The sequence below is a fragment of the Strix aluco genome, chromosome 2 (assembly GCF_031877795.1).
Source record: "Strix aluco isolate bStrAlu1 chromosome 2, bStrAlu1.hap1, whole genome shotgun sequence".
NCBI classification, from domain to species: Eukaryota; Metazoa; Chordata; class Aves; order Strigiformes; family Strigidae; genus Strix; species Strix aluco.
Window position 1 is genome coordinate 110,536,675 of NC_133932.1, and position 12,005 is coordinate 110,548,679.

A 12,005-nucleotide genomic window follows, 5' to 3' on the forward strand; every position below is an offset into this window, starting at 1 on the left:
GAAGGGACCCACGCTGGAACATTTTGTGAAGAGCTGCAGCCTGTGGGAAGGACTCATGTTGGAGAAGTTCATGGATGGCTGTCTCCCATGAGAGCGACCCCACACTGGAACAGGGGAAGAGTGTGAGGAGTCCTCCAGCTGAGGAGGAAGGAGCAGCAGAGACAACGTGTGATGAATTGACCACAACCCCCATTCCCTATCCCCCTCTGCTGCTTGGGGGGAGGAGGTAGAGTAATCAGGAGTGAAGCTGAGCCTGGGAAGAAGGGAGAGGTGGGGGGAAGGTGTTTTAAGATTTGGGTTTATTTCTTATTACTGTAGTCTGATTTTATTGGCAATAAATTAAATTAATTTTCCCCAAGTCAAGTCTGTTTTGCCCATGATAGTAATTGCTGAGTGATCTCCCTGTCTGTATCTTGACCCACGAGCCTTTCATTATATTTTGTCTCCCCTGTACAGCTGAGGAGGGGGAGTGATAGAGCAGCACCTGGCATCCAGCCAAGGTCAAGCCACCACAGTAACATAAGGAAAATGCTTATTTTCTTTCTTTTCCTTTTTTTAAACAAAATGCAACAGCTCTGGCTCTCTTCGATGCATATGTTGCTTCTGTTCTATATCTCTTATGTCAAGTCTAGCATGCTGCTACTCTATGTCCCCTTTATGAAAGTAAGCATTAGGGAAAATAGGAACTGGTGATCAGATAAAAATATGACATAAAACCCTGGAATATACTTAAAGCTTCTTTGAAAAGCTATCTGAAAAATATTAAATATTTCCTGGGTTTGGGGTTTTTTTGGTGACATTCAATCTTAAGGGTCATATTTTAAAAACTGAAATCCCATCATGGAGAACAGACAGACCATAAAATATTATACAGGTTAGGAGTATATCTTGACAAGGATTAGTGAAACACTGGGAAATGCTAATGCTTGGTTTGTATTGTGCAAGTGTTATGTAATGTATTTGTAAGAGTTTTGTCAGTATAAAAGCATGTAAGCCTGATTTTTTGAGAATTAGCAGGGAAGATACTGACAATAGTTTATTCATGGATGTGGAATTTAGTTTCACTGTTTACAGATCTCAGTTGTGCTTTTCATTTTCATAGTGACTTCTACTCGTGTTCTGTGGATTCTCCACAAATGTTGCTGGTTGAATAATGGAAGTATTTGTGAATTTGTTTTTCAGTTTGAAATCAGCTTTTGAGGTACATGTGTTTTACAGTCTGTTAGCTCCTTGTGTATTCAACTGACAGGGAAGTCAAGCTTTATTGTGAAAAGTGAATTTTGATGGCTTTGTACTATACTTTTTGCATTGAAGGAAGGGCAGGCTGACCCAGCCCTGTCTTACTAGTATTATCAGTATGAGTGGGCTTGCACAGGCTGTGGATTTTATTTTTTTTTAATCTCTACCCAAAAGTTACTTATCATAACATACATGGCATGGAAATAACTTCACAGAGCTAACAAGGAACTAATCATTTTCCTTTCTTCTTCTCTTTATAGTTTGTTGCCCAGCCCAACTGCCAGCAGCTGCTTGCATCCCGCTGGTACGATGAGTTCCCTGGATGGAGGAGGCGACACTGGGCTGTGAAGATGTTGACATGTGTTGTGATAGGACTCCTTTTCCCGCTCTTCTCTGTGTGCTACCTGATAGCTCCCAAAAGCCCATTAGGGCTGTTCATCAGAAAGCCATTTATCAAATTTATCTGCCATACTGCATCCTACTTGACTTTTCTGTTCCTACTGTTGCTTGCCTCTCAGCACATTGACAGGTCATACTTGAGCATGCAGGGACCGCCACCAACCATCGTCGAGTGGATGATATTACCGTGGGTCCTGGGTAAATGTATTACTAAAGAAAATACAGTGAAAAGTGTTTTGACCCCTGTGGTTTTGCCAAGCATTCCTGAGGGAGGAAGATACAGTAGAGAGTTCTGTCATGAATTATTGACTTATCAAAACAGGCAAACGGTCCATCTCCTCCAATACCTAGCAAGAGTAGTAGACAACTTGGGAAGAGTTTAAAAATCCAAAGTGTCACCACCTGATATACTACAGTGAGGGAAAACAAAAGATATTGGGGGTTCTTTCCTGTGATTAATCAGTGCCCTGAAACATACATATTGATATTCTTTTTAATATCTATTTTCTCCAGACCAGAAATTCTTCTGATTCTTCTGAGTGTCTTCTGAGTCTACTTTTAAAAAAACGACCCCTTTACCATGATAATTCTTTTTCTTGTATTAGAATGAGGCATAGCGTCATTTCTGGACCTTAGTTACCTCAAGTATGCTTCTTTCTAATATGACAGACCTACCTATTGCAGATAGTGATGATCACCGTTTCAAGTGAGTATTTTCATTAAAATATGCATGCAGAGTATTTTTTCTGTGCAAAACCATTGATGAGAACTTCTCAATCAACTTCAAACAAAATATTTTATCAGAAGAAATAAGAAAATCCCCTAGCATTTTTAAAATGGGGACAAAGATTACCATTCTGTCCTGATAGTTTAAAATAAAAATTTTGGTCTCGGATTATTGAAAGCCTACTTTTTGTGGGCCATGTTGGCCTTAATTGTCTTCCTGTGTAATTGCTCAGTCCTATCAGATTGGATTATTGTAGGTCCTCCCTACCTATGTGTGTCTACCCTACTAGGTGATGTCTCTCTCGGTGTGCCATGGTCTTTTCCCTGATTCTTGTTTTAGGAACGAACACAAGTTGGATGAGGTCAGGCCAAATATACTTGGTCTTGACTGGAATGAAATTGTAGGAGGGACTTAGTAGTCTTAACAGCAAGAATTTAAGTTTGATATCTTCTTCTAAATTGTCATCACATAGACAAGTTCATGCACAAAATTTTCTGAAATGTTTTCGTGGGGTTTTGGTATTGTTACCTCTCACAGAGCTTCCCATTAAGATGCTGTTTCTCTTCACTTTTGCAACTTTTCTCAAACACCTGGCTTTTTTAAGAGCAACCAAACTGACAAGGCTTTTGGCATCATTGATCATTTATAATTTACAATGCAGTGTTGAATTTGTAATACACTAATTGGCAGTGCCTGATATTCCAAAGGAGAATGAATCTGTGGCTTTTCCTCTGTGTTCCTTGGTAGAGCACTGCAAGAAGCAGGGCTACATCTCTTTTACTTAAGAAAACAAGCATGCATGACTGGAAACCCTGTATACACTTAATTGTTGGGAACCTCTCAGAAGGACCTGCCTTCCACAGATGAACTGCTTTCTGAGATGTCCCCCATGATAGCACAGCATAAAACAATCCTTACCACCAGCCTTCACTGTAAGTTGTGTTGGCCTTCACTGGGTAAAAATTGCTACTAACATTAAAAAAGCCAGTATCTAGTATAATTGCAAAGGAATTAATCAATCTGGCAGGCTGCTTGGAATGACATATCCCACAGACAAGTCAGACTAACTTCTGTGACTGAGATTGACATTTAAATATTAAAACCAAAATTTCCTCCAGTAAACTTTCCCAGTTTTATACCATCAAGAAATAAGAAACCAATATAAAAAATCATTAGTTTGATACATTACTTCCTTAGAAATAAATGCTACAATGCTGAGGAGGAGCAGGGGGCTCTTCTGTGCTGTTCCATGCCCAGAAGAGATAGTACCTTTTCTGTCCAACCTTTCAAAATAGCAGTTGGTCAGTATCTGTCCAACTTTCACGGTATCCTGAGTCTGAAGGATAATAAGAACAAATGCATAGCTGGCACATAGACCTTGACATGCCAAAGTGGGTTTTAACCTGTCTTTTTAAAGAAAGAAATTAGAGCCCAGAGAAAAAGACACAATTTGAGAAGGGCAAGGGCTAGTTTCAGCTAAAGGCAGTTCTAAAACCTTGGTGACTTATCTCTTCTCCAGAAAACATGCGGTGAGAAGAGGAAGAACCTCCATTGCCCTCAACCTCTGACACTGCTGTTTACTTAGGAAAGGGTTTAGTAACTCAGCATCCCAAAGCACTTGTTTGAAGAAGCCATTAACCCTGAGAATTATGACTGTCAAGATGACTATCATTTCTAAAAGCAGCATTAATATTTGCAGTATAGACTCATATGGCCAGATTATGCCAGTACTGCCTGTACTGAATAAGCCCTTCCTCTGCAAGCAGTACAGGTCAAGTCAAGGGAACTGCTTGCATAAACAAATATTCATGAGCATGAGTAAAGATCAGTAGCAGATACCATGTCGTCAAATAGCTTGTGGTTAATCTAGACTGTAATATTCAGAAAAACTGTGCCTTCCAAAATCTCTTGCACCTAAAATGATGTATTTTACACACTGATCTCTAGCAGTTTCTAACTAGTGGTTTCCTGTAGTTCCAGTTTCGCATTTGCTGGGTTCAGTTTTCAGACTTTGGTTGCTGCAGTGCCTTAGCCCACCCAAATAATAAGGCTCCAGATTCAGCCATTGTAATCTCAGGCAATTCATTAGGTACCTAAGTTCCCCCCATCATTGAAGGAGACAGACACACGTCTCCACAGGACACTTCAGTGACAGCATGTGATTAATGTGTCTATTTCATCTTTTTGTTTGTTTGTTTGTTTTAAAGGAAGGAATCTCAGCCAAAACCTGTTGCTTTCATATTCACATACATACAAACTATGATCTAGTCATCTTTTAATAATCTAAATAGTTTTATTAACTCCTTATCTAAGGTTAGTTACCAGGCCACAAGTTCATCTGTCATCTCTTTAAACTATACAGTTATGCAGTATCCTTAAAAAGAGTAAATGCAGAACTGTTGAATTACACAAGGGAGCTTAAATCTGAGGTACATCTTTGCATTTTCTGGATGTAGACAAAAAATGTTGACATCTGAGACAAAACTAATGTTGCTCTAGGGTTATAGTTTTTCTCTCAAATTGGAAACATGACCAAGTAAAACCTTTTCCCAAAGCAAAGATTATCCTGGAGTAGCTACAGCATGTCAAAATTCTTAACATTTTAAACAATAGAATTCTTTGTTTGTCCTTCTCTTAATTATAGTAGGTTGCTTGTAGTTTGCATTTTAATAGCTACCTCCCTTAAAATGAAGAGAGGAAGAGGTGCTCTACATCACAGTCTTCTCATCGACATCAATTTCAGCATACATATATTTCACAGAACTTAAAAAGTTTCAAGATTATCCATAATGATCTAAGCTCTCCAGGAATTAGCATTTACCTACTACTATGTACTAGAAGACTGAATGTGCATAATTAGCATGTACTAAAAGTGTAACTAGAGTAGGAAGCTCAGAGGAAAAACCTGTATTGGGCTACATTTCCATGGAGACTATTGATTTTACATTTTTAAAGTCTCTTAAGGAAACTTCTGCATTAATTTTGTCTTGTGCATGATTAGGTGATTACACAAGTGGTGTTACAGTATGTGGTGTTGATCCATGGAATAGTAAGTCAGTATACTAAGGCTAATGTTACAGCTTTAAGAAGCATTTGTGGAAAAAACTCTCAGCAGGAAGAGTCAGAGTCTCCTGCCCTTACATTTAAACAAATAAGAAACAAGCTTTTGCTGGTAAGGAAAATTAATTTTGTTCTGATTTGCTCTTGACTCTGATCTCCCAAGCATGCCATATGCTTCAAACTACAGAAACGTAGGCCTGTTTCCTATACTTGAGAATCCATCACCACTGAAAAAAGGACAGGAAAAACAAGAACCCCATCTTGCAGAAAAAGTGATCATCAAATTCCCCATCCAGTTGCTGAGTGGCCTCTGAGCATGATAACAAGTCATGCAAAGGGAAATCAAATAAGACCCAGCCTCATCCTCTGTGTGTCTTGACTGCAGCTCACATAAAGATCATATTGATCCCTATAGACTTGTCATACCTGTTCTTCTGCCCTTACCCCTACCCTCAAACCTATCAGTGACCATGCTAAATGTCCTCACAGTGGGCATTTGGCTCACTAGGGAATGCTACAAAATTCAGAGGAGAAAGCCAACAACGAGACAAACTCAGTGCTTGGTAGATGTGGTTAAAAAGCTCCCTGCCAGTTGTTCGTGGTGGCTGCAGCAATAAGAACATTTTTTAGGCAAATATGTTTTGATGAGTTTTTTGCTCTTTTATGGGCATCTTTAAATGTTCATCGTAATTTTGTTGTTGAGAATACAGCCTGGAGCAGGAATGCAGCCTTAGTGGATCTCTTTAACAATGTGTTCCCCATCCTTTCTGTCAGAGTGGTTTATGCTATTGGAGTACGTGAATCTATAGAGAATGTGGATGTTTGGGAACTGTGCAAACAGCACACATTTGTGGTCAGCAAACTGCTGGTGGGATGTATGGGAGTGTACAGTCTTGTCAGTACTTAGCACAATGTACATCCAAACCAACGGCATAGCAAGACACTTAAGATGAAGTGATCATAGAGGTGGCAAGTACACTGTGCATCATCTTCTGAATTTTGTCAAGAAAGTGTTGTGTAAAAAATTGAACAGTTAGTACAAATTGACATGGTCCAGGAAGCAGATATAAAGGATAATATAACCAGCAAGATGAAACAGTAAATAACCAGTAGCGACAAATAAAGTTCAGAAGAAGAAAATAATCGCAGACAAAGCTGGAACACAACTTCAGTCAGAAAGAAGGATAATGCACATAATGACCACTCAAGGCCATTTAGTCCAAATTACTGATCGACACAGGCTAACTGCAAAGATAGATCAGATTGTTCAGGTTCTTGTCCAGTCAAATCTTGAATTTCTCCAGGGATGGATATTCTACTGCCTCTCTCAGCAAACCATGCCTGTCTCTAGCCACTAGTATCAGTTGGAATATTGTGTGCCACAACATGCAACCATTACCTCTTGTCCTTCCAATGTGCACCTCTAGGACAAGTCTGGCTCCAGTTATTCATAAGTAGCAATTTCATTAGTAGATGACAGCAGTAATATCAGCCCATTAGTGTTCTCTTCTCTAGGCTGAACAAGCTCAGCTCCCTCAGCCTCTTCTTGTACATCACATGGTCCAGCGCCCAGTCATCTTGAAGGCCTTCTACTAGGTTCACTTCAGTCAGTACATCTCTTTTTTATTGGGGATCCCAAAACTGGACACACTAATGAAATTATTTATTTAAACATCAGGAAAGCTACTTTGTGTCAGGACTGCATGAATCTTGCCGTAATAGAACCTTTTACTTAGTTACTTGTAGGTTTAACAGGTTTCAAATATTTAACATGAACATTTTTCTGTGTAGATGATTTTATTTTATTCTTTGTTTTTTATTGGTGTTGGCTGATATATGTCTTTTTGTGTTTAAGATTTACTCTAGAATGGTCTTGCCATTTCCAAAACCAAGGCCCAAGAAAAATGTCTTGTTTTGATTATGATAAAAAAAGTCAGGAGACTTTTTCTTTGGGAAAACACTTTCAGTGGTGCCATAACCTCCAGTTAAATATAGGTAGCCATATGTATTTTTTGATATTCTAGTAAAAAATCTATCCGAAATTTGAAAAGCCTTTGTAAATGTGTCTCAATTTAAAATGGAGCTACAGACTGCTTTGGTTCATGAAACCCATCCATAGTGTCACTACCAGAGTTAATCAGTGGCTCCTAGTCACAGTGACAGAGATCTGATCTCTGGACAAGGATACCCCTGAACTTAGCAAACCTGGAAGCTCTTACTTTATCCTTTCTTCAAATCCTTTCCCTAAGCATTCAGGATTAGCTGCAGTTTAGGCTAGATGGAACAGTAATCTGCCTATCGTTACTGGCCTTTTTCAGTGTTTAAATAGGAGTTCCCTTCCTTAACAATGACTGTCTGAATGTTCATTTTACATACACTTTTATTAACTATGGAAAACTTCCCTCCCACAGGCAGTGCCTTAGAACTGCAAACAAGGACTCTGCTTTTACAGGATAACATAAAATAATCATATAAAGACAAGTGCAATGCAATGAGATGTTTTCTTGCAATCACAATATTTTGCTGAAGGAAGCAGGTTTTAGCAGGATCCTGAGATACTCTTTGGACTTCAGTTCTGTTTTCAATTGAGTAGCATTGTGCTTGCTCCTCTAGCATCCAAATATTTCACATTTTAACATTACAGTCTTGAGGATAAACAGAAAAGGCCTGCAGTGGGTGTGCAAAGCCTAGCTTTGATGCCTTTGCTTCCCAGTAGAGTCCCTTAGAAATGAGGCAAAAGACACCTATTGAGTTTTTTGTCTTCTTTAATTCTCTCTCCTTAAGTTTCCCTTTCTTCCTTTTTTAGCAGGAGTGGTGAATATTTGACCCCTGCACTGTTATTCCTGCCCTTAGTACTCTCCTGGGATAGAGGTTCAGTCTTCCCTCAGTCTGAGAAAAGACAGGTTTCCAGTTTCCTGTTCCCTGTGCAAGAATTTTAGCCATAAAGCTGCAGTGCCAAACATTCACACTACTCTTGGGGGATATAGTTTAAACATTTCAGGAGAGGAAGTTGTTTTGGATACTGCAACTCAGTCTCATGTAGATACTTAACTGAAGCCCTGAGATAGGCTTCTAAGTGCTGGTGAGACGTAGTGTTTGAGATTCATTCCTCTTTCCAGTTCCTGCTGTTCTTCTTGTCCAGGCTGTCTTAGCACTCAGTGTTCATAGGCTGTGGACCTCAGCTACGTGCTTGAAACTCCAAGTGAGCATAAAATGCGATTTATGGGGAATTGCATGAATTCAGTTGTCTCTTGCATGGTGAATTTTACTCAGTACTGTGTACTTAATTTAGACATTGAATCACAGAATATTTCAATGACTAAACCCTTTCATGGGACTGAGCTCCCAAATAAAGTTTAGAATCTCAGTATTGAGATGTTTGAATCCTTATATGCTTGTTAATAGGAGAGAAGGGGATATGTACTTCTGGCCTTTCCTAGAGTTGCACATATGATGCCAAGCTGGTCCGTGTAGGACTCTGAAAGCTTTTGAGCAATGCTTTAAAGTCCTTTCTGTGTTTCATAAACAAGCTATACATGCATTTATTCTGCCTGCAGGATCCTTTGTAGATCTAATCCCTGTGCATGCTTGAAAACTATTTCTTACTATTAACTACCTGTAAGAATGAATTATGATATTCTAGCAACACCGAGAGAATGTAGTAAGTGCTGGCAAAGATAAGGAACATGCATATGTTTGGAGATACAACACTTTAATGAATATTAGATTGCAGTACTGTACATATATATTGTTTTACAAATGAAGGTTGTCTGTGGTAATAGGATATAAGCCTTGCTCCTTACCCTCTCCACAATATTTTTATGAAACTATTTTCTGTATTAAATAATTTTGATAAATACATGCCACAAACAGTTTCAATTAAACCATGAAGATTAAAGGATAATGAGTAAAATTATGCATGCTTCACTCCACATGTAAACCTGTTGCGCTTAATAGAGATTTACAAGCAGTAAATGAGGATATACTTTTTCTTTAAAGAGATTTATAGACTCCTATGCAAAAGTACCTTAGAGAATTGGACCAATACTTTTGGCTGGCTAAATTTCTGTCTACATTATTGTAGAGCAGAGTTCAAAAGCAGAAATATGCAGAATTTCTGTACTCTTGTCTCCCTATGTAGGTACCTGTCCATAGCCTCTTACTCCAAACTCAGGCATTTAGCAGGATTGATTGTTAGGAATTAGGAGATTAAATCAAAGTAAACATAAAGAAAGCAACTCACATGCCTATAAAGAGGTACCTGGTCCCATTTTTGAAGTCTGATATACTCACAGAGAGGTTGTACCTGTGATAAATACCCTACAGGAAACCTGTACCTTTTTTGGCAATACGTGGGGTGGCCAGCTTGGATACATAGGGCATCTAAAATGGCACTAGACATTTCTGTTTAAACATAATACATTCAAAAAATACAGTATCTTTCATGTTTCCTTAGATCGTGACAACTATACCATCACCATCTACAGTCCACTGGTATGGAAGGCTGAGGTGCACGAACCTGAAATGGTTTGGATGGTCATCTTTGGTTAATTCAAACTTTATAAACCCTACTAGCCAATGCATATTGAACATAACAGTCAATCCAGGGTTACAGTTTATTTTTACATACACTCTAGGACATTAAACGTTTTTTTCTTTGCTTATATTTCTATTTTTTACATAAACCCTGTTTTACAGAGGCAAAAAAAATAGAAGAAAAAGGGCCATTAATGTTAAGATAAATGTAGCCATTTAAATCTACTTTAAGCTTTGACTATGATAATGAACTACAATGCATTTGCATTTCAGAACATTTTGCAAAGGAAATTCAAAAGATTGCTTAAAAAATTTAACTGCTAATTACATATATTTCCTTTTGGCACTTATAGGAGTACTGTGAAATTCAAACTTCTTGCTATTCAAGTTACGAAAGAAAGTGTGTGGTCTAAAGATCCTAGCTACTGTACCTTCTAAAGATACTGGGTTAAGAAACAGCTATTCCACTTATATGGATGCCTTACTGCATAAATACTCAAGCAACTGCACAATCTAGTGCTATGGACTAGGTGGTGAAACGAAGCCATAAATATTTGAGGGACTGTTCAATAATGATTGTCCAAACTGTTTGCACCTGCCATTCCATAGTGGGTGAAACATATATATAAAACACCATAATTCATAATGCCATGCCTAGACCAGTTTCATTCGCAGCTGATCACTGTTTCTTAGAAATTACACTTTTCCTTGAACACAAGAGTAAATGCACTCCTGGTACATTTTCAGAACTGAATACTCCTAGCTCTGATAGAGTATATTTCATCCAAAAGGCTTGAATGCTCCATAATCCTTCTGTTGTTCATTACCTTTTCACTGCACTCCAGAGGCATTACTAAACTCATCTTCACTGCTTCTGTGAGAGAAGGAATTAAGTTAATTGTACAGATAGGAAAGTGAAGACAAAGAGTGAATTGAGGTTGGATATTAAGTATTCTCAGTGTTGAGTGGTGTGCACAGATAATTCAAATCAGCAATTCCCAGGCTCAACTTGCTTGAGTGTAACTGTCCTGGGAAGAGAGCTGGGATATAAATGGTGCCTCTGGCCATGTCAGTCCCATCACTTTGCCTGACCTGACACAGGACCCAGACACTGTGCACAGTTGTCCCCCTCCCAAACAGCCATTTCCCTGAACCCAGGGGAAAGCAGAAGGCCTGCTTTTGATTTTGTGCATGTTCCTTTAAAGTAGCTGTATTATGTTAACAAAATATGCCCCAGAGATTGGGAGCCCCCGAATTATGCCAGGATGCCTCCCCGTTCCTCTTGTTACCTTCATATACCTAGAGCAGAGATCAGTTCATCAGCCAGAGAGATATTTCAATCCGTGTCGTTGTTCAGTGAATTCCGTGGAACGACTTTCCTTTGCTTCAGAGAGCTTTAGATCATTAGCAGCTTGTTTCACTTGTTGTTGTATCTGTGAGAAACTCTAAATTCTGTAGTAGAGCAAAGTTGAGTTTGTCAGTTAAATGGTTTCACAGTCCAGTGAAAATATATTCTCCAAGAAACATACTAAAAGGTTCTTGTTGAATTTGGCATGCAGAGTTGACTCTGAGGAACCTCTTGCTTCCCATCACTTAATGGTAAGGAACAAAAATAGCACAGACCAACCAACCTTTTGTGGGAAAGGTAAGGCCAAAATTAGCTAGGGATCCACAAATCTCTTCAAAAATAGTTCAGGATACTGCCTTTCATTTCTTTCTTTAACAAATCTTGATGTCATTATTTACAGTGAGACTTTAACCATAACTGTAAACAATAAAAGGCAGTGTTGTGGAGATGGCATAACATTTTTGTGAATTTCTACAGTTGCGGGAAAATTGTTTTTGTAGTTACTCAAGATTCGGTAGAAGAGAGGAATTTAGACAAAGTGTATCTAAGATTTTTTCTCTTAGAACTTAATACACCTTTGAATGGATTTCATAGGGGAGTTACTTATTTGTTGTTTGTTTCTTTTGCATGGCAATAAGAGACATTTTCCTTGTGAGTAAAATTACAGGTCTGGATAGCTGAAAATTGATAATGGAT

At 38.6% G+C, this 12,005-nt stretch overlaps 1 protein-coding gene across 1 annotated transcript in view; it reads left to right on the forward strand.

Annotated features, from left to right (window-relative positions):
- The window catches only part of TRPC4 (transient receptor potential cation channel subfamily C member 4), a 162,234-nt gene that overhangs the window by 117,534 nt on the left and 32,695 nt on the right, over window positions 1-12,005 (forward strand). Inside the window, exon 5 of the mRNA XM_074815805.1 lies at window positions 1,500-1,836. Coding sequence (XP_074671906.1) covers window positions 1,500-1,836 — 337 coding nt within the window. The remainder of the gene's footprint in view (window positions 1-1,499; window positions 1,837-12,005) is intronic.